The sequence below is a fragment of the Oryzias melastigma genome, linkage group LG18 (genome assembly GCF_002922805.2).
Source record: "Oryzias melastigma strain HK-1 linkage group LG18, ASM292280v2, whole genome shotgun sequence".
NCBI classification, from domain to species: domain Eukaryota; kingdom Metazoa; phylum Chordata; class Actinopteri; order Beloniformes; family Adrianichthyidae; genus Oryzias; species Oryzias melastigma.
In genome coordinates, this window is record NC_050529.1 from 18,843,845 (window position 1) to 18,868,928 (window position 25,084).

Below are 25,084 nucleotides of genomic sequence, written 5' to 3' on the forward strand. Positions count from 1 at the left end.
AGGGTTGTCAGTTAAAAAAGGGCATGTTTAAAGACTGTGTTTTTGGTGTTTTTAATGTGCTCTTTTAATATTTTTCTCATGATGGAGGACATATATAAAGAAAATTAAGATTAAAATTACAGTTTCTTTATTCAAATGGTTGTGAATCAGAAACAGTTAAAAACATGTTAGAAAAAGACAGTATTCCTCCTCCATTCCGATTCAACCACTTGTAGAGGATTGACTCGACAGCTCCGATATTGCTCGCAATTTTTGGCTAGCTGTTAGCTGGTGGGACAGCTTGTAAACAGATGGATGATGGGAAGTGAGGGCAGGCTTACTCTGGGCTAAAAGTCTCGCCCAAAACTCAAAGACGAATTTCTAAAGAACTACTACTGCTCTCCAAAAACTAACGACACAACTGTGGATTCTGGCTAAAATTTGCATAATCGTAATTAAAAGACCTCTGGGAAAATGTTTGAAGTAATTAAAAGATGATTGGATTTGGTATTTAAGTACACAGAGTAAAATAACAATTACTTTGAGTCTATTTTCAATCTATTTTTGCTGTTTCACAGAGATGGATTGTAAAACGATACATTTAGAGATTATTTGATATTGGTTGTTTCAAAAAACTAATAGTATATGAAACTCTACCATCAGTTTAAGCCTTTAAACCTTTAAAGCCAATAAAGACTTCATCTTGATTGTTGTACGAATTTACAGTGGAGAAGAACGACCACATAAAATAGAATAGAACTACTCTTGTTTCCTCAAGAAAATGGAAAAATATGGTTGTGATCTTGGAAGAAAATGTTTTTGTTTTCTTCAGATCACAATTTACATAATTTCATTATTTGGAGATCAGTAAAAAAACACATTTTAGGAAATTAATTTGCAATTCTGCAAAGTACAAATATATTTCTACCAAGTCAACCTCAGTTTGTTGTAAATATGAGCCTAAATGACAAACATCAACTTATTATTTTAGTTTTAGTCTTATTTATTAGTTATGTATATCTGAAATAACTTTGAAGTAATGCTTGAAAAAAAAATCTAATATTTTGAAGTGGATTAGCAACAGTGAGTTAACTTTTACTTATTTATGTTTTTTTTTTTTTTAGATGACCAGTTATTTCTTGATAACTAGTTGAGTTCTCTCAAGAAAACAGATCAACAAAAAACATAAACAGACGTGTTGTTGTAAAGTTTTGGTAAAAATTATTCGTTAACTTATTTTGGATTCTGTCCAGTTCCTCTCAATCGACAGAAAGGTAATTAAATAGACCTCTACATAGTTCCTGATAAGGTTTCAGCTAAGGCAACACAAATCTAAAACCCTAACCTTAAGATCAGTGATGTCAGCTGTGAGGCGGATCGACATCACTGAAAACTGTAAAGGTTGACGTCTGTTTGTGTACATCACTGAGAAAGGTTTAGCTGCGCACTATCGGCCCGATGATCACTTTTGTGACGCTGACATTTATAGGGACAACTCTTTGATGTGCAAAAGTAAAAGACCCGGCTGAAATGCTACCGCTCTCAACCGCTTTACAGGAGAAAATAAAACCGTCGTATTTAAAACGCCTAATCCTCTCTATTACAGGAAAAGGAGGTGTTGGTGCAGAATCATGTCTGTGATTTAGTAAGCAATAGCTACAGCTGAAAGCTGGCATGACATTGCAATTATCAAGCTGGCATGAAACTTAAATCAAATGCAAAGCAGAAATGTGCAGCATTCGAGTGAGTCTGTAATCATTTCAATAATTACAAGGGAAATACTAACAGTGCATTTGTTACAGTGTGCCGACTACAGCTGGTGAGTGGGTGCAGGCTTCAGATCAATCGTCGAAATGTGGATTGCTCAAATATTGACTGAGTTTTAGGGGGATGCTTTTACACAGAAACCAACCTTTACAAGCGCTTAGATAATCTGCTTCCTTTTTGCACTGAGGACTGGCTTAACATGAGCGGTGGTGTGTAGAACACAGGCGGAAGCATTGATTAACAAACACTCGTCTCAGTGCTTAATAGGGTTTTAGCGAGGATCCGAAGACTTGAAAATCCGCTGTCTGTTCAAGAAAAACCAAGCAGAAATATTTGCAATCTTTATAAACTGATTGACATTTTAAGACCTGATAAGAAATCACATGAATACATTTTAATGATTTTAAACGAGGCCAAACACTTGAAATGGGGAGTTTGTGAGCTGATCAAGAGTTTAGGACCATCGGATAAAAAAATAAAAAAATAAAAAAACCCTATTACATCACCCTATCACATGAATAGCTCCACCATTCTTGTTAATCACCTCAAAGACTTATTTTGGCAAGTGTTTTCAAAGGTTGGTGAAGATTCTTTCAATTCATCCAATGTCTGGAACTAATGTCCATTTGTGTAAACTTCCCTTCCATCCCCAAATGTTCTTAATCACATTTAAATTGGGAGAGCATGCAGGATGGTCAAAAGGGGGGAATTTTCTAGGTAAAAAAAAACATTTCTTGTCTGGAAATGCATTATTGTCTTGTTGAAAAGCCCAGTCATCCCCCTTCTCTTACAGCACAAGTGATGGCCCTAATTCGAGTCAAGAACCATTCTCTGTCTTGATGGACTGCTCTTTGGAATCTACAGCTCAGTGCTGGTGTAATGTTTTGGGTCTGCCACTTGACTTTCTTGTTCTGCAACCCCTTTTTAAAAATTCAAAACTACTATTTTTACAGCGACCAACCTTAGAAGCGATGGCAGGTTTTGAACGGCCTCGCTTATCCAACTTAACAATCCTGCCGTGTTCAAAGAATTGAGCTTCCTTTTCGTTTCAATTGTTTTTTTTTTTCAACAAATTGGCAGCTAAAAATATTTATTCTCTTGCTCCTTTTTCTTTTTTTTATTTTTCATCTCTGGTCCTATTTAAGTACAAATTCTTGCATTTTCCTAACTGGTTTTAAGATTTTATTCCACGTTAAATAGTAGAGCAGTGGTGTCCAAACTTTTTCCCAAAGAGGCCCAGATTCAGTAAGGTGGAAACATGTGAGGGCCTACCAAACTACCCAACATTGTTTTAACTACTTAAAGGGTAACCAAACAGGGAAGTTGAAGGCTGACCCCGCCCACACCCAAAATGTGAAAATCCAGTCAGAGGGGTGGGGCTTGGGGAACTGGACTGTTATCATGACTGGAGCTGCAGATCATGACGTGGATCTTCTAAAATGACGTGGGACTTAAATGCTTTGACCAAACACAAAATTCAAATGTAATAGCTCTATTAAACCTGTAGGGGGCATCTTAAAGACAGTTTTTGACTATATTTTCAAGAATAAAACAAGTTTATTTTAATTTGTCAAAAATGTGGCAATTACCAACAGACAGTACTTTTATAGCCCCATTTATAAAAAAGCCCCAAAAAAAGTTGATTTGGTTTTCGATAACCCTTTAACCCTACAGCTCTATCACCGGGTGGTTTTCACCTGTGCAAAAGTATTTACATGATTTTCAATATGTTGCATTTTTCCAAGTGTTCGTTGGTAAACTCTCAAGTGTCCCAGGAATGAATGAACCAAAGGCCAAGTTTCCATTTTTTTTATATATTCATATGTATATTTACATTTTTTTGTTCTAAAATTCCTAAGTTTTCAGTAATTTTCTACCATATTTTCAGGATCTTCCTGTGTTTTTATTTTCCATTTTGTTACACATAACACAGATGAAAATGAAATGAAACTACTCTAATTTATTACGTGTTGACATATTTTGATCTATTTTTTAATGAGAAATATTTTTTATTGGGTATATTATATCAGGTAAAAATTAAAAGCAAAAGTCAAACTTTTAACTTTTTATAGCAAATGTTTTCTAGTGTTAATGACATTAAATTGAACTCTTTAAACTATTTAATGAACATTTCATTGCAATGGCATACTTTCGATTTCTTACCATAGAATAAATACATCTTAATAGTTTTTTTTTACTAAAATTGCTGTCATTTTGACAAGTTTTCACACTATTCATTCCCAGTTAACAAGTCATAGTAGCCTATGTCTCGTATGTTAAAGCCGCTTCCTGGTGAAAATGAAAATATAATTTACCCAACTACAATCAAGAAATACACACACGATTTTTAGAAAATGCTAAAATATTATTTATTTTATGAAAGTAACTTGAGGGCCGCTGGATAATTAAATGGGGGCCACATTTGGCCCACGGGCCGCACTTTGGACATGCTTGTTGTAGAGTACAGTAAATACAATTCAGATAATTCAATTATTGCTCTTAAAGAATAGTGTTGGAATCTAAGTATGTAAACAAATATATATATATGGTACTGTCATAGGAAGTAAGTATCTCCTCCAAAGAATAGCTGTTAAGTGTTTTGTTTTGTTTTTTGTACATGGAGAAAAATTAGACTAATGTTCCTTTTGCTGAAATGAGACTGATTTTGTTTAGAATATAGTAGACAATTAAAATTTAAAACATATATTAAATGTGAAATTCAGACTATTAAGAAAGACTGGCTCAAATATGTCCATAGAAACAATAAAAAATGGATAAATATGTAATTTAGACCTCTGCCTGATAATTATTTTCCACCCTCACTAAAAATTCCCATTGTTTTCTTGTCTCATCACACAGTATAACATGGTAGAGTAAAAAACAATAATGATACAACATTCTCTCAGGAAACTCTGGATCTTCCCATTCTTGTGTTATTTATTGACAACAGTTTTAGTGGAGTTGCCGACCTGCTATATCTCCATGTAGCTAAAGCACTGCATCAGTGGCCCTTTCCACCAAGGCAATGCACCCGGGAACAATAAAAATACTGCCCTAAGACTACACCAGGAAAACAACAAAGTAATTTTGCAAGCCTCAAAACTCCCCCGACACCAGTCTCAGTGAGTATCTGTGGGACTGGCTTAAACGAGTCGGATCCACAGTCTTTCCACTCGGTAACACACACAGGGCTAAAATAAGTCTGGTAACACAGGACGCTCCCAGAGGTCATTTCTCAATGCTCTGAAAAGTCAAAGCCGTTTTGACAGTACAATGTGCTCCTGCACAATATGAGGTGGGCGGTTTTAACTTTGTGGCAGGTCAGAGAGTTTTCTACAATGTCTCTCTTAATAAAGCTTCAGTTTCTATGGAGGCTTTTCCAAACAGAGATGCAGCTCTCTGGTTGTTTTGTTTTAGTCAGGCATCAGAATCAATTCCATGACTTGCTATGTGTAATTCAAACACATGCTTTTTCAAAGTTCTCGACTCACCATAGAGGATGTTGATAAGGGAGATGGGCATAACCAGGATGCCTACAAGCATGTCCGCCACCGCTAGCGACCTCAGAAAGAAGTTGGTTGCATTTTGGAGCTTCTTTTCCAGCGACACCGCCAGGATCACCAGGATGTTTCCCCCAATCGTTAATGCGATGATGACGAGGATGAGCAGCGCCGGCCAGTTCTTCTCTTTGATGACGTTCCTTGCGACAGCCTCTTGACTTGTAGAGTTTTCCAGATCCAAAGCTGCGGCTGCGGCAGCGGCACCTCCGCTGGTGTCTCCTGCCTCCCATGGTAGGGTTTGGTTGAGATCTAAGGGATTGTTGCTGGACCACTCCATTCGACCCCTGACTTCCAGGGAGGACGTGGTTGTGCTGAATCCTCCGAGAAGAGCTCTTGCTGGACCACCCATTCCACAGAAATATAGTCACCTTTTTGGAGAATAATAAAGTATGGATTCTTCTAGTTTATTCACCACATACAAAGAAAATAGGCAGGGAGAGCTATGGACTCTGGACTGAAAAAGATTTAACAGAATTCTTGAAAATTAGCATTTGTGGTGAAAATAAGGGAAGATGGGAGACTTGACAGGAAGGCAGGATGAGAGGAAAATCAGGAAGAAAATACAAGTAATCTTACTTTTCAGTTGAATTGAAAGGATGTCTTGTTGGCTGCAGACAATCAGATTTTTGGGTGGATTGCTGTCTGAGGTTTGGAACTCCCATTTTCTGCCAACAAGCCATTGGCAAATAGTTCTTAAGGTGTTCTCTGAGCCAGAATGTCCCAACTAATTCCTTGGTGTCAAGCCACATCTCCTGCTTGTTACTGGAGACGTTTAGAGTCCCTACTTTAAAGCTCAAAATGTATCAATTCACTTCCATGGCATGTTTCCTCACAGCTTCAGTGCCCATCCACTGCTAGTTTGCCAGACAGCATTATTATTCTTCCGTATTTGCATTTGACTTTAAGTCTTTATTGCTCTACTTTATGGTGTCCAACTGGGTTCCTTTAGTCGGATCAGAGTCGGTGGCATCCGTTCGAGCTAGAACGACAACAAACACAAAGAAAAATACATTATTTCTTTTGAAAGATGTGTCTTATGTTTGTATCTACTCAAAGCTTAACAACCATTCAACTGTCCCTTTTTTCATTCCATTAACATTCTTTCGACCACCACAACTCTTCAACTGTGTCTTTAATAACATAATTCCAACAGATTCTGAGGTAGGAAAAAGTGACCTTGCACAGGTGTGCATCACTTTACAGTAGTGAAGGGCTTGCAAAATTAAAATAAATCAGCTGATTTTGTTGTGCAGAAAAGTAGCTAAAAATAAAAAGTAGCAAAAGTAACAAAAATTTGTCAGCGAATCATCATTTTCGCCTTGAAATATTTGATCTACATACAGAACGGCCAATCGTACATCCTGTGAGACATGTCACTCCACATACAGTAAGTGTTTAAAACACTCAAGAATTGTTATTGTCAACATGCAGAACACATTGAAATTTTTCGCGTGCTTCCTTGATCGGAAGTTAGACTGAGACTTCCTGTCTGACCCAGCAGTCCTGATGCCAGATCAGCGCGGATCTGAGCCCACCCAGGTAGCAGTGTTGTCCTGAAACATTCGCTTCTTGAGTGCTGCCCACGGAGCAGAGGCCGCCGTTTGCACAGTCATGGTTATCCCAGTCACGCTTTAGAAACGCTCTTGTTATGTAGTCTTGGAACTATTAGTACATAAACATAGTATGTTACACTGATATATATAGGCACCCCTGCTCTACATCATATGTCATCAATTCATTATTATTGAGATATTCAGTCAATGATGTCAAAACTTAGTAGCTCCTCCAAACACAATTTTGATTAACTGTCAAGCAGCATTTTTTTGTGTGTAAAGGCTACAGTAAAGGGCTAAGTTGACTGTATTTGATCAAATTTGCTAATCCAAATCTTACTGGTGGTTTCTCCCCATTGAGATTAATTTTAATGATTTGTGTTTGCAAATACAAGTACAAAGTGATCGGTTTTCTTCTTTATTTTCATCCCATCCTATGTTTTACTTTGATTAAATCTTCCCCTTTACCTTTGGAGCCTTCGCCAACCCACACACTTCATTCCCATTCCGTGCAGGGTCTCTATCCTACGCTTCAGTAATTCACGACAATGTCGTCACTCCTAATAAAAGGTCTGTGAGAGAAAGCAAACGCGTGCATTAAAACTACAGTGGTCTAAAATAAACCGAAGGACCCAAAGTGAAACAGGAGCTTGAATGTTTATGCTATCACTTTGAAGGGTCTGCTGGACAAAGTGTCTGCTGTCCTCTCTGTTTATTCCAACCACTTAGTCAGCTTACTGATTTAACACCTCATAAATGCCTTCAGGGAAAAGTGAAGGAGTCCAGGCGGTCGTGTGTGTGTAACTAAGCATGTTTGCCAACATACATCTTTGCCTGTAACAGTAAGCAACAGAGTGGGCAATTGTGAAGCCATTGAGAGTGGGCATGAAAAGTGAATGAGTCTATGTGCTGCCTTGTGAGGCTTTTACTTTTGTGTGTGTGTGAGATAAAACGCCAGCACATCTCCAGACAGAGGGAGGCCTCCAGCTAAGGTTGCTTAATGGGCAGTGAGTATTTGATACTGCAAGATCAAGGAGAATGCAGCAGGAGATCACCGCCTGTGTCCGTGTTCTTGTTCATATACTGCTGTAGAGATAAAATCCACTCAAAGCCCTTGCTAGTGTTAAATTTGTTCAAGTGTCTTAGTGCTGTAATTTGCCTTGTTTATGAATGCAAATGAAACGTCTCACAGCGATAACGCACAAACATAACTCATTATTAATGTGTGGTGCCAGGTTTACTGCACGTCAATTTTTTGCTACCGATCACGTTTGCTAAAGGACAAAGTAAAACACTATCAGCGTACTAATCTGGTGATTAATGAGGTTAGATAATTTGGGGGTTAGATAATTAGCCTGATTGGTGTAATGCTTTCATGTTAACACACAAATGAGCCATACACATGATTTCTGTGCCGCATCTCTAATGGCAAATCCATGATAGTGATGAAACAGCATGAAACCCTGCATTTCTGCAGACTACAGGTCATATAGTCGATGTGATTATGTTAAAAAAACCCTGTTGATGAACCAATGACAGACTAAAATTGCATTAGAAAAGAACTTCATCAAGAAATATATCTGATAGCGAATGTAAGAGCATTTGCCTTAGGATAAATTCAATTTGATGACAGTCTGGGCTTTTTCTTTATTAGAATGTGTTTAAATACATTTTGTTGTTATTTTTTGGCTGCATATTTGAGTAGTTGCAAACAAAAACAAGAAAACCCTTCAAAAAGGAATAAAAAATGACTAATTTGTGTTGCAAATATTTTTAAAATTAATGTCCTGTTTGACACTATATAACCATTTATATCATATTTGATACACATTTCTGAGAGCCCTAACTCATTAACATGATCTAAAATGTCCTTTAAACAACATTGGATATCATTTACTTCATGTTTTCTCCCCTGTACCTCATCATCATTCCACTAGGGGCAGCAGAAGGGCTTTTCCTGCTCATTTCAAAATGGCTGCCCCCATGAGCTCTCAAAAACACTTTTGGCGGGAAAAAGTTTTTCCTAGTTTTCACAACTTTATGGTGAGAATAACTAATCTGTTGTAATTCATTTTTTAAACGACTTGCTGTATTAAAACAATAGAACATTTGTTGATAACCAATTATTTATAAAACAGTTACAATATGTTATAAATGTGTTGATCAAATTAGACAGTGGGAAGATAAGATGTTTTTTTTCCAGAACCCTCAGACAATTTGAACTATGAACTGTAGGGATTTTTGGAAAAGATTATATTAAAAAAAAATTCTGTGGCACTTGATGTTTTTCAAAATGTATCAAATCTTAAACAATTATAAGTGTATCTCATAAAAAAAATAATATTGCCAATTTTCTTTTGTGGATTTTATCAAAGGGTTTAAAAAAACATCTCCATTTAAAAACATTTGAATTTTCTGTCAATTCTTTGATGCAGTGGGCTTTAAATGGTTAAAAAAACATTAAATATTCTGAAAGGCCTTTATTCATTTTAATTAGTCAACAAATGTCTGTAAGTAAATACACGGAGATGGATTGGTGTAATTTGCCAGATTTTTTTAAATTTATTTCTACACACCTTTTTTTCCCCCTCGTTTTTGTCAGTGGTAATCTTAGCTAAATGCCTCCTGACTAAGCCAAAAACACCTCAATGCTTCCAGAGGATTTAGGAGAGTAAGTATCTGCCAAATGCTGTTAATCTGCTAAGCATTTAAGTTATTACCAGCAATTGAGGCTACTTCTGTTAAACCAGAAAGCATTGGCAAGCTTGTGAGCTCTGAACATTCAGATGTTTACAGAAACAATATCTTTGGAAAAAAAGAAAAAGGAAAACATGGAGTTTTAAATGTAGCTCTAGCCTGCCATCATTTTTGGAAAAACAGATTCCTAAAACCTAAAAAGATTTAAAAAAATAAAAAAATAAAAAAATAAAAAAACACACAAGCAACTTGACATATTCTTTGTGATTTAAAAAAAGGAAAAAAAGAACTTGGTAGAGGAAACAGATAATGGCAGAATGATAGTACAAGATGGTGTTTCACTAAAAAGCAAACAGAGGAGAAACCTGTCAGGGTTCTGACGCCTTTCCTCAACTAGTATTATAGTAATAGTATAGTATTAAAGTAGTTCTGAGTTATTACGCACTAGTAGAACTAGTAGCACTAGAAGGGGTTTTTTATCTTTACTGGTGTCCGTGAAAATCCTGTCCACTTTTGTCATGGGAGGGATCACACCTCAATATCAGGGTGGGGTCATCTGGACCCATAAGAGACCACAAAGGTTAAGTGATGTTTTTTAAAATGAAAATTAAGATAGTATACTTTTAGTTTATTTTTTAGAGATAAGCTTTACAAGTTCAACCGTTCATGTTAAGTATACTTGGATTATACTGTACTTAAAATATAATACACTTAGCCTATACTTGTCACTGACCTTAAACATTTTCTTACACTGCATTAAAAGTGGTGTAGATATATTTTTGGGATAATTCTAGTATACTAAAAATTTATTTTTATACACTAATCTGTAGAAGTTTATTATTGTCAACTAAAAACAAACCTTAAAAGCTAAATTAGATATACTTCAAAGTGTACTTTTATATACTTAAAGTGTATTGCCAGTAAGCTAATAGTATATCATAGGGGTGTCAAACTCAATCGCACAAGGGGCCAAAATCCAAAACACACCTTAGGTCACGAGCTGAACATCATTAACATTTATTGAACACTAAAACTACATTTTTAAAACTTTAAAAATATAACTTTTTGAAATCATTATGAATAAAAACAGGCAAAAATATCATTCCAAAATAAATCAACTTAAACTTTAAATAACTCAATATTTTACTTTCCATAAAATACATATTTTATAAAATTAAATATTAAATAAATAAGAATTATCCAGAGGGCCGGTTCCGGCCCTTTTCTTTGACACATGTGGTGTACCAGAATGATTACTTTAAGAATACTTCTAAGTGTACTTTTTATAAACTAAGTAGGCCAACTTAGTCCCAAGAAGTACACTTGTTAGTAAACTGCCGATATACTCTTTGTACACTTGGGGAAATATACTTTTCAATGCTTAACCCTCGTGCTCTTTTGTGGGGTCCAGATGACAGAAAACATTTACTTTGAGTATTCTTATTTTTGATAAGGGTTATTTTTCTAGTTCTTGGACCTAATATGTCTTTGAGGCTACAACAATAATCAGGTCATCCTATGTATGTACTAGTGTTCCCTCGTTTTCGCTGGGGTTAAGTTTCATAAATAATCCGTAAAAGGTTAAGTACACAGATGTTTTAAGGCTGTAAAAACTCTAACTACACACTTTGTACACATTGTCACACTTTTTCTCGCTTGTTTCGTCTCTCAAAATTCAAACCTTAATAGAAAAGCAAGTCCGGGATTATAGAACAAAAACAAAGATCTGATCGCAATCAAAGGCTTATGTAGATGCAGGATACAAAACTTTGCAAATCTGTAAAGCAGTGACACAGCAAGAAAACACAGTATCCTGTTATAGTACTTTGACCAGTTCTGAAGTCTAAGATGAGCTTAGATCTTACCTAATGTAACTGCAAAACTAACAAAATGCCACTTCATCTTGTTAGAGTCGTACAAAATGAAGAGGAGATTAGATTAGGCATAAACTTTTAGTTTGACTCTTTTTCTCCTTGAGAAATGTTGTTTGTTTGTTAAAGCCCCTAAACAGAACAGATGTTTCTGGAGAGGTAGTTTGGAGGAGCATTCATTCAGCAAAAGTGCTTTAGTTCAGGGATTTTCTCCCTCAGATGCAGAAGAGTTGATTTTCATCAAACCCTTTCAACTGGAAGAAGAAGAGCAACACACTGAATGTTGGATAACAGGCAGATCATTTCAGATCCTTTTGATCAGAGACCACTTCTGGTCAGTTATGTGGACATCAATATTTTGGAACGTTTGAATGACAGACGAGATCATTTGAGGTCAACAGGTGTGGGAAATGAACATAAAATGAACATAAATTGTATTGTACTTTAATTTGAAATAAATGTAAAAATGATCAACATCGTCAGTTGTAAATGTAAAAACACATTTTTTTCTCAATAAGATGATATTTTGCTATTTTTCATGTTCGGTATTTTTCTATTAATTACTTTTGAGACTGTGTGAATAGGGCGACTGTGGTAGAGCGGCCGACCTCTGATCAGTAGGGGTGGACCAAATCTGGGAATTTGGGTCTCAATCCAATATCAAATAATTACAGGCCTAGTATCACTGATGATGATGCTTTTTTCTTTAAATTGTTGATTATAGAATCATTTTGGAAATACACAGGTTTTTGTTCAATACGTGTATAATAAAACACCAGACAGAAACTTTAACTAATTACTACAATATGACCTGAAAATGCATTAAATATTGAACATGTTGGCATAATATAATAATTATAAAAGGTTTGACCCATCCCCTGGGGAAGGGGTGAGCTCCAGACACAGCCGCGCTTAGGAACTATTAGGTGCTTTGAATAAAAACAGCAATATAAACAACAAAACCAAAAAATACTTGCATCGGTGCAAATACGTGGCTCTTTAATGACTCTCTCCACTCTCTGGCGAGAGGGGAGTGGCAATGTGTGTGTGTGCACTGTTTGCATTACAGACAGACAATGTTGCCAGATTGGGCGAGTTTTTGCTCAAATCTTGAATATTTTTCCCCCCAATCTGGCAACACTGCAGACAGATAGACACGGCGCTGACATGAACTCTAAGTAAACTCAAGCTCCTTACTGAACGTATTGAAGAAAAACTAAAGTATTGATTTCATCACCTTAGTATCGATACCATCGATACTCAGATCGATACTTACTGGTCGGAAGATCACAGTTTGGTTCCTCTTTTGCACATATGTCAAAGTGTCCTTGGGAAGACACTGAACTCCACATCGCTCCTGGTGGTTGTAGGTTGGCAACAGTGTTTGGCAGTGGAGCCGCCATCAGTGTGTACGTGTGTGTGTGAATGTGTGAGGGGGACTGTAAAACACTTTGAGCATTCTAAGAAGGTAGTAAAGTGCTATGCAAGTACATGGAATATCCCATTTAAAAATCAGTCATTGGAATTTGAGTCAGTGCTACTTAGTAAGGTAGTAGATATTTGAACCCCAACAACGCTGGTCTTTATTTCTGCACTGCAGATACTATAGCTCAACATGTCTTACACTGCAGACCACTTTTATGTGAAGCTACAGAATATTAAAACAACTACAAAGTGTTCCAAAATAACTGATGCAGTAATGACCAGAGTGGGGTCAGTACTGGTTCTCGTTGAGTCAGATCAATGAGGGTGTTTTTTCATGTTCTTTACAATGTCCACATTTGAACTACTACTAGTGCATAAACAGAGGCCTATACTGGAAATGTGATTGACGTTGGGAAAAAGATGTTAAATGGAGTAACACTTTTCACTTTGGGGGAACTGGCATAGAAAATATGATGGGTTTGAGCATCCTGGTAACATGATTTAAATTTCTCTTTCTATGCAAATGCTTGTTATGCATTGTTGCGTGGGTTTATGATTGATCTTAAACCTAGTTGTTCGTCTTTGTTTTAGATGACTTTGTACACGTTTGGTGACTCACTGGGTCTTTGGGCATCTAACACTTAAATAATATAAAATAATTGCCTCTTGATTACTTTAGCACATACATTAATGAGCTGTTTTCTTTTGTTTAAGGTTTGAGCTGGAGGGCGTACTTTAAACAAATTGCGGCTGCACAGACTTAAGAGGCAGTTGATTGGCGCTATCATGAGTCAAGAACAAGTGGCCCATGTATGTTTTTTTAAAATTTAATCACAGTTTAGTGCAGTAACTGGGCTGTGGAATACTAAATCAGAGAGAACTAGGGGTTTGACGATTAATCGACTTAATCAATGAATCAATTTATATTCTTACGTCAATCAGATAAATCTGTCTGAGGCAAGTTGTTAATCAAATTTAGACCATGGTCTGGTTGAATACTCAATTCTTATTAGCTGCTGGGTGTGGATTAAAAAGTGATAATCCAATGTGATAATGCACATCTAAAAAAAACCAATTCTGGTCACAAAGATCAAATGTCCTCTGGCTTTTTTAAAACAAACTTGTGCTTCAAAATCTGGACAAAAACAAGCGGTAAGAGATTAACTTTCTTTCTGAACTGCTGCTTTATTTAATCTGTTGTGACGATCAGCATATATACCACTTTCCTTTGCCGCTGCAGTCGAAGTTGGTACCTGCTCAGCATCGTGTTGTCATGTTACCTCGACAACACTCTGCACCACATATCAAATAGTCCGCTTTAAACCAAAAAATAACAAGAACAAAGTACTAAAAATTGATTAAAACGTTATTTAGTAAGTGACCATAGTATAATGGGATAATGCCCTTCAAAGTGTGCATTATCAGAAGCACTGTCAGACAGTTCATGCTTCCACTGTGTCTCTTAATTTCTGATAATGCATACTTCGTCGGGCATTTTCCCTTAATAAATCAACCTATATCATTAGAAAATTGTTTCAAAATGAAATAAATCGATTATAGCAGTATTGGAAAATACCATTTGGATTCATGATATTTTACTATAACGTAAAAAAGAACAGACAACACACGTGATGGCAGCAACAAATTGATCAATCATTACAATCCAATGTGTGGAAACACTTTGAATTTAGCAAAGACATGAGACTGTACAGTGTGGAAGAATGGAATGGAATATTCTTCCATTTGCATTATTTTGAAATGGAAGAACAACAGCGGACTGAACTTTACGAAACAAAAATGTGAAAATGAGATAAATTCGTATTTACTAGTGCATATTTAATTTACACTTGGTAATTTGCAAGAAATACAAGGAGCACTTGCATGCTGTCCAGTAGCAGGTATTTATCTCTGAGTCACACTGGTGGTATTTTTGTCCTGGATCAATTTTAAGTCAGTGAATCGGATCAAATCCGATTGTTCAGAACAAACCAGTATCGGCAACCACAAATCATGAGATGAATTGGCTTGTCGTTGAGATGAACCGCTGCACCCCTAGAGAGAACATGTCTGTTCTTCTCTTTGCGTCTCCAGTTTCAAGCAATGAAAAGAGATGTAAACATCAATGCAGAACAACAGGAACTTGGAGCAAACGTTGCAGCACGGAAATGTTGGGTTAGTCAGACAATTCCTTCGTACCTCACAAGCGTAATATCATTAAACCTTAATTTAAAAAAATGTTTTCTGGCCAAATACATATGGCAGAGTGAATACAAGAATCTTTCTGACCAATTTACTACTCCAATCTTTTTATTCAAAGTGCTTTCTCTGTAACGATCTCAAGAGACCTGTATGCTGCCTCAGCTTATCAGTGGAGGCTTGTAGCTCTTCACGTTACAAAGTTAGTGTCTTGAAAAACCCAAATAAATCTTTTGGGAGACTTGGAAGAAGCTGCTCCTCTATCACAGTGTATTGATTAGTTGTCTTGGCCATGCCTGCACTGAGACAAACAGGGTGACGAAGTCGATAGCACTGCAGCTTTGATCCCACTGAGTTTGCTGCGTACATGATTGAAAATGACACTTTAGCTCAAGACCAGATTTAAAGATCGGCATAGCTGTACTTGAAATAATACTGCCGGTGCTCATACTGTAGACGGGATAATGTGGGAGTTTATCACCGTTGACGTGCACACTGCGCCACAGACAGGCTGCTTTCTATCTTATCCTTCAAAGAGAGCGTATCAGCATTGTTCACAGAACACCAAACAACACTGCAGGCAAACCATTTAACTGGCCTGATAAAGCAGCCATACATCACCAGCTGGCCGAAGAGTGGAGGAAGAGGAGCAAGATGGGAAAGAAAAGAGAAGAAAGTGGAATCGTGACAGGATGGAGGAGGGGAAAACACAAATAAAATCAGATTGTATCTACAGAGGTAATGACTTTTTCAAGAGTTATTGTGCCAACATTTTATTTGATGTTTTTATTTGACTCTTAAAAAATAAAAACATGCTTTCCCTGGTTTAAGCCTGAGATTAACTGCAGCTCTCAGAGTTTGCAATTGCTGGTCGCTGCTAATCAATCACATTAACGAATATTAATTGGTGTTGTGACTGCACAAAGTATCTCCACGACTTCCTGGAGAGTCGCATACATTTGAGTGGAAGCTGACAAAGGGTCTACTGCCAAAAGCCCTGATGTCATCACTTCCTCTTTGGCTTCTTTGCAGGGGGTCCGGCACTGTTTCTTTAAGCCGTTTCTGCTCTTAAAGATAAAACTGTGGAGGACAGGAAATCAGGGTGGGCTGGTTTGGCTTTTATTAGAAGATCCTACAAAGGCAAATACCAGCTGCCTCTGTATTGTTTAGAGCTTAACTGTCAGGAGGTTTCATTTTCAATCAAGCAAGTGTTAAATGTCAACAAGCTGCAACAGGACTTTAACTAAATCCCAATTCTTCCCCCATCCTGTTGGCTTCTCCCTACCCCTATATTCATCCCCCCAAACAGAGAGAAATGAAAAAATAATCTCTTCAAATTCCGACGTTACTACTACTCCTCGATGATGTCATCAATTGTCACCATCTACGTTAGCGTGGAGCTACTACATAACATCAGCTACAGCTACCACTTAAAAAAAACATTTCTGACACTTCTACCCCTCCGAAGGCCTATTGAATTGGAAGGGTAGGAAGAAGCCGGGTGGGGAAGGAATTCCAACTGTGCAGCAGGTTTTAACATGGGGATTTATTTGGTGTGAATTATCAAATGTGAGGTTCTGTATTTTTAATGTCTTGGTCACATCCACCTGTATAAAGATGGTGATGTACAGGCGGTGCGATTATTTGGGTTGTACGGGCGTGTGGAGGATAGTGTCTTGGAGTTCTCTTGAGGCTTGTTAGGCCACCTCAAGGGATGTCAAGGAAATGGAACGTACGATTATACTATGTGTTGAAAGTAAATTGTGAAGTATCCATAAGGCCTCAAGATACACTCTAGCTGTATTCATGTCAGTTCGTGTTGACTCCTTCCTTGTCAAAGTCCCATATTACTGGTTGTCCTGGCAACTGACCTGGACCTCTGCCTCTGATCAAGTGGTGAGATTTCTCTGCCCTAGCCTGTTCTTCAAGCCCTCATTCTGAATTCTGGATTGTGGACCTGTGCCAGTGTTTTGTCCCATGTTAATGTAACCACAGCGTTGTTCCGGTGTTTGAGCTGAGAGTGGTAGCATCTTGTGGAATCGGACGGAACAAAGGAGAATCCTAATTCCCGGCAGTGTCAGCTCTGCAGTGTGTATGCTCCTTTGCTCCTGTGATGCCATCCACTGATCTGTGTCCACAAGCTGCCATAACAAAGACAAATATACATTAACTTCTGTCAAGTATTGTCTACAAGTCCTAACTGTCTATCCTTATTTCTATGCATCTCCTACCAGTTAGAAGCAGTATACCCGCCACTTCTGATTCCTTGCTAAACCTTTCTAACCTCCTACAGACAGCCTGTGTTCATTGGAGTCCAAACACAAGACCTAACTGACTCCCCTAGAACGCTAGATGTACGGGGTGTGCAGGTGATCTGTAAGTTCCTGCAAGACCCCCCTGGATGCTCACACAAACCATACTCTGAGTTTTCCACATTTTTAACAGTCAGGCTGCATGCAAGGAGTGTGTATCAGTCCTGTAAATTAGGGGTGTGTATTGGCAAGAGTCTGACAATACGAAATGTATCGCAATACACATTTCATGATACGATACACATCACAATATATCCCAAGACTATGCCAGAACAATTTTTCATAGGCTGCCACGAAGTACCACAATCCACATTTGTATATGACATTGGCAGCGATACACATCTCATGATACGATACCTGTCCCAAATACAAATGAATAAGTATATGTCTCATGACAATTTAACACAAGTTGGTCTGGCAAAATCTTGTTCTTGTGCAGTATAGAGTTGCTCAAAGAGACTCGGTGTCCCGTGATGCCACCTAGTGGACAGGGGTTTGGCAAGACACTGAAGGATGCTCATGAATTAATAGTGAAATATCATCTTGTCAGCATTTTAAATTGTATAAGTTTTAGCTACAACCTGTTGCCTGCAGCATGCCCATAGGAAAAACAAAAATGTGCATAAACATCTGTTCTACTGGTTTATCAAGCTATCTATGGTCTTACTAGTTCATGCGGGCGATCTACACGTCCCGTACACAGTTGCCCATTTTTCACCCTCAGACATCCTGTGTCCACCCTTGGGGGCAGTTATGACTCAGGCTTAAGACAAAAGAAAAATGGCAGCAGATACAAACCAAACTTCGAATCCCAAACACACATGCTGCACCTGATAAGCATTTTTGAAGATTATAGCAGCCGTCATGAGCACAGCTTTTCAAACAAGCACAGGGAACAATAAATGAGACGGTGGCTGTGAAAATGAGACAAACATACTTTATAGTGCTCATAATGTGCAGCAGCAGCCATCAGTGCTTGTCCAGCCATTGATTGCTTTCCTCTTTACAATGTAATCCTTCACGTAGACACCAGTTTCTATTCCAGCCAAAACATCTAGTCAGCCTTCTGTTTCCTCCATCACTCTGCTGGACTCACTGGAAAAAGGCTTTTTCTCTGGACTGCTGTTCAGTTAAACCTGTTTAAGTCTCATTCAGATGCTTCCTTATGTCCGGGGAAATTTCTAATCAATTCCTGTTCATGTAAGTGTTACAGTGTGACAGTGAATACTTTGTTTTTTTAACTTAACACCAAATTACCGCTAATAAGAAGAAACTCTTTTACTGTCACTTTTCTTTTTTTTTTACTATAAAGAACCAAAAAAAATTATCATAAATGAATGTAAAGTGAAACAGAAGATGCAATCCAGACTTCCATCAACATTGAAAATAAAGAGTTTTGCTTCAAAGAACTTTTAGATGTCAAATCACATTCATTAAAGAACAAAAACACATTACTTTGACTTTGATGATCTCGCAAAGCTTTATTTTTGTCATACTAATGTTTGAAATGAGAGAGAAAATAAAAGAAGTAAAAATGTTTCTCTTTGCTGTTAGACATTTTTTATGAACTATAAATATTAATGTTTTATGAGTAGTACTGCAAATAATACATATATATTTATATCTTCTTCCAGCTTTAGTTTTTTTCTTAGCCCAGGGCTGTTGTGGAAGAAAAACTGTGTAAAGAAAATCTGTCTTTCAGAATGTTTGTATTTGCTGTAAAATGTATGTACTGTAGGAGTGTGAACTCAACGGTATTTAATGAGTCCCTGTGATTAGCTGGAATGTTACAGATTAACAACACTAAAAGTTAAACAATCAATCACCTGTATGTATGTTAGGCAGTATTTTTTTTTTGTATTTGTGTTTTTCAGCTATAGAGATGAAAATTAAAAAAAACCTAAATTGAGAGGGGTTTTCTCACTGCAGTGGCAGTGGGGATTATGGGTCTGGTGCGGCCACATGGAACCGCCCCCTGCAGCTCCACTGAGCCAGACACACCTCCAGGTCAGGAAAATCTATCTTAAGTCATGACTTCTTCAAAAATAAATTAAAATTAAAGTATACAAGGCAGACAATAAAGCATTTTTTAAATGATTTCACACACACAAAAAAAGAGTTTCTCAACAAAACAAACTGGAACAAGTGGAAAACACCAGACTGACCATAACACCACAAGGGTTGTGTAAATAGTTATATAGTGAACACATGAAAACCAAAACTACAGTAATTGCATATAAATATACCATGAGATGGTGTCATCATTGAAATCCTTTCAGCTTCAAAGCTAAAGAAAAACATCATTTTACAAATGAATAATTTGAAGCATGATTGTTACTATACTCACAAATGGCTCTTCCTAATAATTCAAAGATTTATAAAGTTAAAAGTCACTCATAACAGAAGTATCCAAAAAAAAAAAAAACTAGGGTTGTCAACGTTAACGTGTTAATGCACGCAATTTATAAAAAAAAATGTAACGCTTTAATATTTATTAACGCAATTTATCTCAATTTGTTCCTCCACTTCACGAGGACGCCATTGCGTTATTAGCCTTAATTTCTAATAAAGCACACTTTGAGGGACATTATCCCACTTATATCATGGTCACTTATGAAAGAAAGAAATATTCAACCGATTCTTGTACTTAATTCTTATTTTTTTCAGTTTAGATTGCTTTTTCACACAAAGTTTGATTTATGGCGTGGACTGTTGTCATGGTAACACGACAACGCGTCACTGAGCCGGCGCAGACCTCGTCTGCAGCAGTAGAGGAAAGTGTTATTCTTATGTTGTGAGGTAATTTTACAGAACATGTCGGAAGCCTCTTCTCAGCTCTTCTTCTCCTCCTGCTGTATCTTACATCGCCCCCTAGTGGGTACATCAGAACACAACAGATATGATGGTCACCACTTGTTTTTGTCCGGATGTTGATAGAACATTTGGGCTAGGTCGTAGGAACCTCGTTTTAAGTTGTGCATCCACACCCAGAAGCCAATCAGAATCAAGTATACACCTGGACCTTAGTATGAGTTCATTTAAAGCACAGAAACCCAATGTTTCAGCATATTTGTTTTCTTGGAGTAAAAGTGCAGACACTGAAGTCTTAACATTTTTGCTGCTGATGTGTTTTTGTGCAGTTGTGGGATATCTGAGTTAACACTTTATAAGTGAAAACATTTCAGACTGTAAAAATAAAGGAAAAAAAATCTCTCTGGTGTGTTTTTATTTAAAAGCTATATATTGTCATATAAAATTTACCCAGTAAAACATTACGATTAATCGTAATTAATCACAATCCAAAAATAAGATTAGTCTGATTATTTTTTTAATCGATTGACAGCACTAGAAACACCAAAACGGAATCAGCAGCTTCACATAGACACACAAAAGAAGTGTAAAAATAAATAAAAAAAAGTGAAAGTGCAGTGTCTGTGTTTGAGGAAACAACATGATCAAGAGTCTTGATGTGAACAGTTTCAGCAAAGACCCGAACAATCAGATCAATATCTAACATTGAGATTCAGTCAATGTCTCAATGTCTTCCCAGCTTCCAACATAACCTTAGAAAGGAGACTGCAGAGTCACATGTTATAATCTGGGTTTTCATTTACTTAAATGATTATGACTAATAGTACATATTCTTTTAGAAATGCTCAAGATTCCTTGATGTAAATTTAAAGACCCACTTCAATAAATATTGTTTTTTTGGTGTTTTTAACAGGTTCTTGTAGCATTTTTCTCATGATGGAGGACAAAGACATTAACCTCAGATTTGTTTTTGTTTAATAGATGTATTTTGTGGCACATCCTGTCTGTTTCCTGGTGTCAATGTAATATATATCTGTGTGTTATCAGCATAGCTATGGTAATTACTGTTGTTATTCTTTATAACCTGCCCCAGTGGGAGCATGTAGATGTTAAAGAGAGGTGGCCCCAGGATGGAGCCTTGGGGAACTCCATACGTATTTCTGTTGGCTCAGATGTGAAGTCGGGAAGTAGGGGCAGGCTTACTCTGTGTCAAAAGTCCCGCCCACAATTTAGAGGGGAATTTCTTATGAACTTCTGCTGCTCTGCAGAAACTATGTCTTAGAAAACTGCACATTTTATGGTTTTGGCTAAAAATGGGCTCATCATGATGAAAAGACCTCTGGAAACGCTTTGAAAATAGATCAAAAGATGATTGGAGTGGAACTTTAAAGCTGTCTTTCACATAAAGGAACATCAAACAAAAGTGAAGAAACACAGTTTTCTTATTTTGCACAGTTAAGCAACAGTTTATCCTCCTAAGCCACGAACCTTAAGCTATATCAACAAACCTGTCAGAACTGGCATCACAATCAAGGAAACTGCTTGTTGCATCATAAGCAGAAGTGACTTTGAAGTTTTACAAACAGAAGAATGGTGGAGGAAGTTTAAAAAAAGGAAGGGAAAAGAGAAAGGATGAGAGTCTGCTAATGTTTTACTTACTTTTACTCTCCTGCTGATTGATGGACTTGAAGCTTTGACCCGTTTGCATCCACAGCCGGGAGTGACCGTTTGTGACGTGGCATTGCTGTCTATTTCTTTGGGTCAACCTGTGTCGTCTGTCACTGCACTCATCTGCTGTGGAGGACCAGCATCACATCAGCCTGAACAGGGAAAAGACAAACAAACAGACTTTGACTCATCAATCGGTTAAAATATGAGGTGAAGAGGGACTAAAAACCTCCAGAAACCACAAGGACTCCTACACACACCCACACATCAGCAACAACCACAACCCATCACATCTGCTCTCCATTTTTTTCATCCATTGAATGCAGGAAAGGAAAAACAAATGTCAAAAAAAACACACAGATTATAACCGAAGGGATTGTTGCAAAATGAACATGTACTTTGTAAGTACAGCAAAGAATTGTCATTATTTAAGGGGTAAAAAGAGCTCGAAAAATGATGAAACAAGTCAATGATATGACTAAACAGCAATTTGTAACATTAAACAAGGAGTGACAAGTGTGATTCATGTTTCAACAAACCTCCTGTGTTCATATTCTTGTTTGTGTACATATATGGCTAATACAGTACTCTCCCCTTATTCCCAGGGTCAGGGACCGGAGACATTCGCAAATCCGCGAAATCCGCGAAATTTGCGATACAGATCCCCAAAGGCAGAAAAATGTCCGTTACCAATCCATACTCATCAAAAACATTTCAGCAGCATACTTTGTAAATATTTATTAAAGAACATTTAAACAGTGCTCAACATAGAGTTTAATTAAGAGTAGCAGCGTACTTTATTACGTAGATGAGTGTCACTCTACATACATACAACACATATACATACATACATATATACATATATTTAAAATATTTTTTGTAAAATAAGATAGATGACACAATCTTTCACTTTGACCCATTTCCAAGAGTTGAAAATGTGTCAATTTTGACCCAAACGCAATTTAAGGATTAACTAAAACACAAAATTATTTACAAATAGCGTACCATGTAGATTTGGGCTGAACGATAGTCAAAATTGACCCATTTTCACACTTGAAAATGGGTCAATTTTGACCTAAACAGAATGAAAGGGTTGTTGTTCCCACTTTTTCCTCCCTCTAACAAATGCTCATCCAATCTTTTTCATACTCGGGCCGAGAAGCCAGGAAGGGCCAGATGCTCAGTGTGATGCGCAGTGTTCCGTGACTTCAAAGATATACAGTGAAAAGAGGACACGCAGGCACTGCTGTGTGACAATTCAGATAACAAATACCGATAAATAAAATCACAAAACCAAAAATTGTCAGTTTTGCCACGTTAGAAAAACAGTTGGATGTGACACGATTTCAGTAAAGCAGCTTTATTATGGCTATGACTGTTTGATGTGTTTTGAATAATCATTTAAAACTGTCTAATTTCAATAAAAAAGAGGTTCAAACTAAAAATGTCATTAATACTTTTGAATTTGTGACACTTTTGTATGAAATGTTCTATTGAATAATTTTAGACATAAGCTTGTCAAGATCATTTAAGCTTAAGTGCGTAAAGTCGCTCTATTACAGTACACTGTCCAAACCTGCATGTTTGTGTACAATGGTCCTTGTGTGACACACTGGCCCAGTTTAATGCAGACATGTCATAAAAAAGCACACATCTTGGTAAAAAGAGATATGTTGTGTTTGGAATTTATGAAGGTAAGACGTTTAAAGCCGTCAAACTCACTCTAGAGGTGGAGCACAGTGAGTGGTGAAAGACGGATGAGAAATTGTTGTGGCTTGATGTACACAGAGAGGAAAGAAATGACTGAGTGACTGAACTGTTCAGATGGGGTATATACTGACAAAAATACTAAGATTCCCCATGTACTAAATGTTGTTATAGCAGAAGAAAAGAAAAAAACAAAACACCGCAAACATAAACTTCTTAGAGACAGGTCAACAATTCTTAACCCATAAGGAGATTTCGTTTAAATAAGCAAAGAAATCTGTTAAAGTAATAGGAAGGATAGTCTTACCAAGAATTCTTCTTTTAAGAATAAAATTCTAATCACTAAGACATGTAATGAATACAGAATCAAAATAAATACATTTCTTTTATTCAGCATATTGACCACGGGACATGCCCTTTTATGGAAAAAGTCATTAAACCAAATCCTTTATTTTCTCATTTTTTCCATGACACACAAAAACACATCGTATTTGTCCTGCTGACTGGGATCCCATTTAGATTTTGGCACTTTGAGCGAAAAAGTTTGGGCACCCCTGGTGTAAAGTCTTATGGTAGTTATTTCCTGTCGTTTTTGACAATTTTAGTATTAACTGATTAAATTTACTAATGACAAACCCAACAAGCAAGCCATTAAAATTGTTGGGATGTTGGTGGTTTAATGGAATTTATTAAATGACTTTTTTATTTGTTAGATACTGGGGAGGTCTGTGAATGATGAGTCAAAAATGGAAATGTTTGGCTGTAGCAGAAGGCAAATTTGTTAGGGGTGTAATGATTAATCGAGAAACGATTGATTTCTATTCCTACCAGATAGATCTGTCTGAGGCAGAAACAAATTGAATCAAGCTATACCATTAAATAATAGTTTTTTGCTAAAATGAATCATAACATCCCTACTTGTCTGATATAATTGATTGATCAAAGACTTCACAATAATCCTTCAAAGTCCCAGGCTTTGTGAAAGTGTACACACACTACATTACCAAAAGTATTGGCTCACCCATACAAATGATCAGAATCAGACGTCCTAATCACTTGGTCTGGCCACAGGTGTATTAAATCAAGCTCTCAGGCATGCAGACTGTTTTTACAAACATTTGTGAAAGAATGGGCTGCTCTCAGGAACTCAGTGGACACATGTGCAAAAATCCAGGGGTGAAATGTCCTAGAATTGTCAGCTCTATCATAACAAGATGGAAGAGTTTGGGAATAATAAGTTGTCAGTCACGTAAACTGACAAAGAGGGGTCTGTGGATGCTGAAGCTCAATTGCTACAGAGCTCCAACCTTCACGTGACCTTCAGATTAGCTCGGGTACAGCACACAGAGAGCTTCATGGAATGGGTTTCCATGGCCGAGCAACTGCATCAAGCCACACATCACCAAGTGCAATGCAGTGGTGTAAAGCACGCTGCCACTGGACTCTAGAGCAGTGGAGGGGCCCTCTCTGGAGTGATGAATCACGCTTTTCCACGTTTGGGTTTGGAGGTTGCCACAAGAATGGTACAGTTTGGTCTT

At 37.2% G+C, this 25,084-nt stretch overlaps 1 protein-coding gene across 2 annotated transcripts in view; it reads right to left on the reverse strand.

Annotated features, from left to right (window-relative positions):
- Positions 1–25,084, reverse strand: part of htr2cl1 (5-hydroxytryptamine (serotonin) receptor 2C, G protein-coupled-like 1) — a 227,722-nt gene that overhangs the window by 38,039 nt on the left and 164,599 nt on the right. The window contains exons 4-6 of one of the 2 annotated variants that reach the window (XM_036216569.1): positions 21,831–21,991; positions 5,883–6,285; positions 5,238–5,760 (exon numbers count right to left, since the gene is read on the reverse strand). In XM_036216569.1, coding sequence (XP_036072462.1) covers positions 5,238–5,655 — 418 coding nt within the window. In that variant the 5' untranslated portion in view covers positions 5,656–5,760; positions 5,883–6,285; positions 21,831–21,991. Of the gene's footprint in view, positions 1–5,237; positions 6,286–21,830; positions 21,992–25,084 lie in introns of both variants that reach the window. The other variant, XM_036216568.1, reaches the window with a different exon arrangement.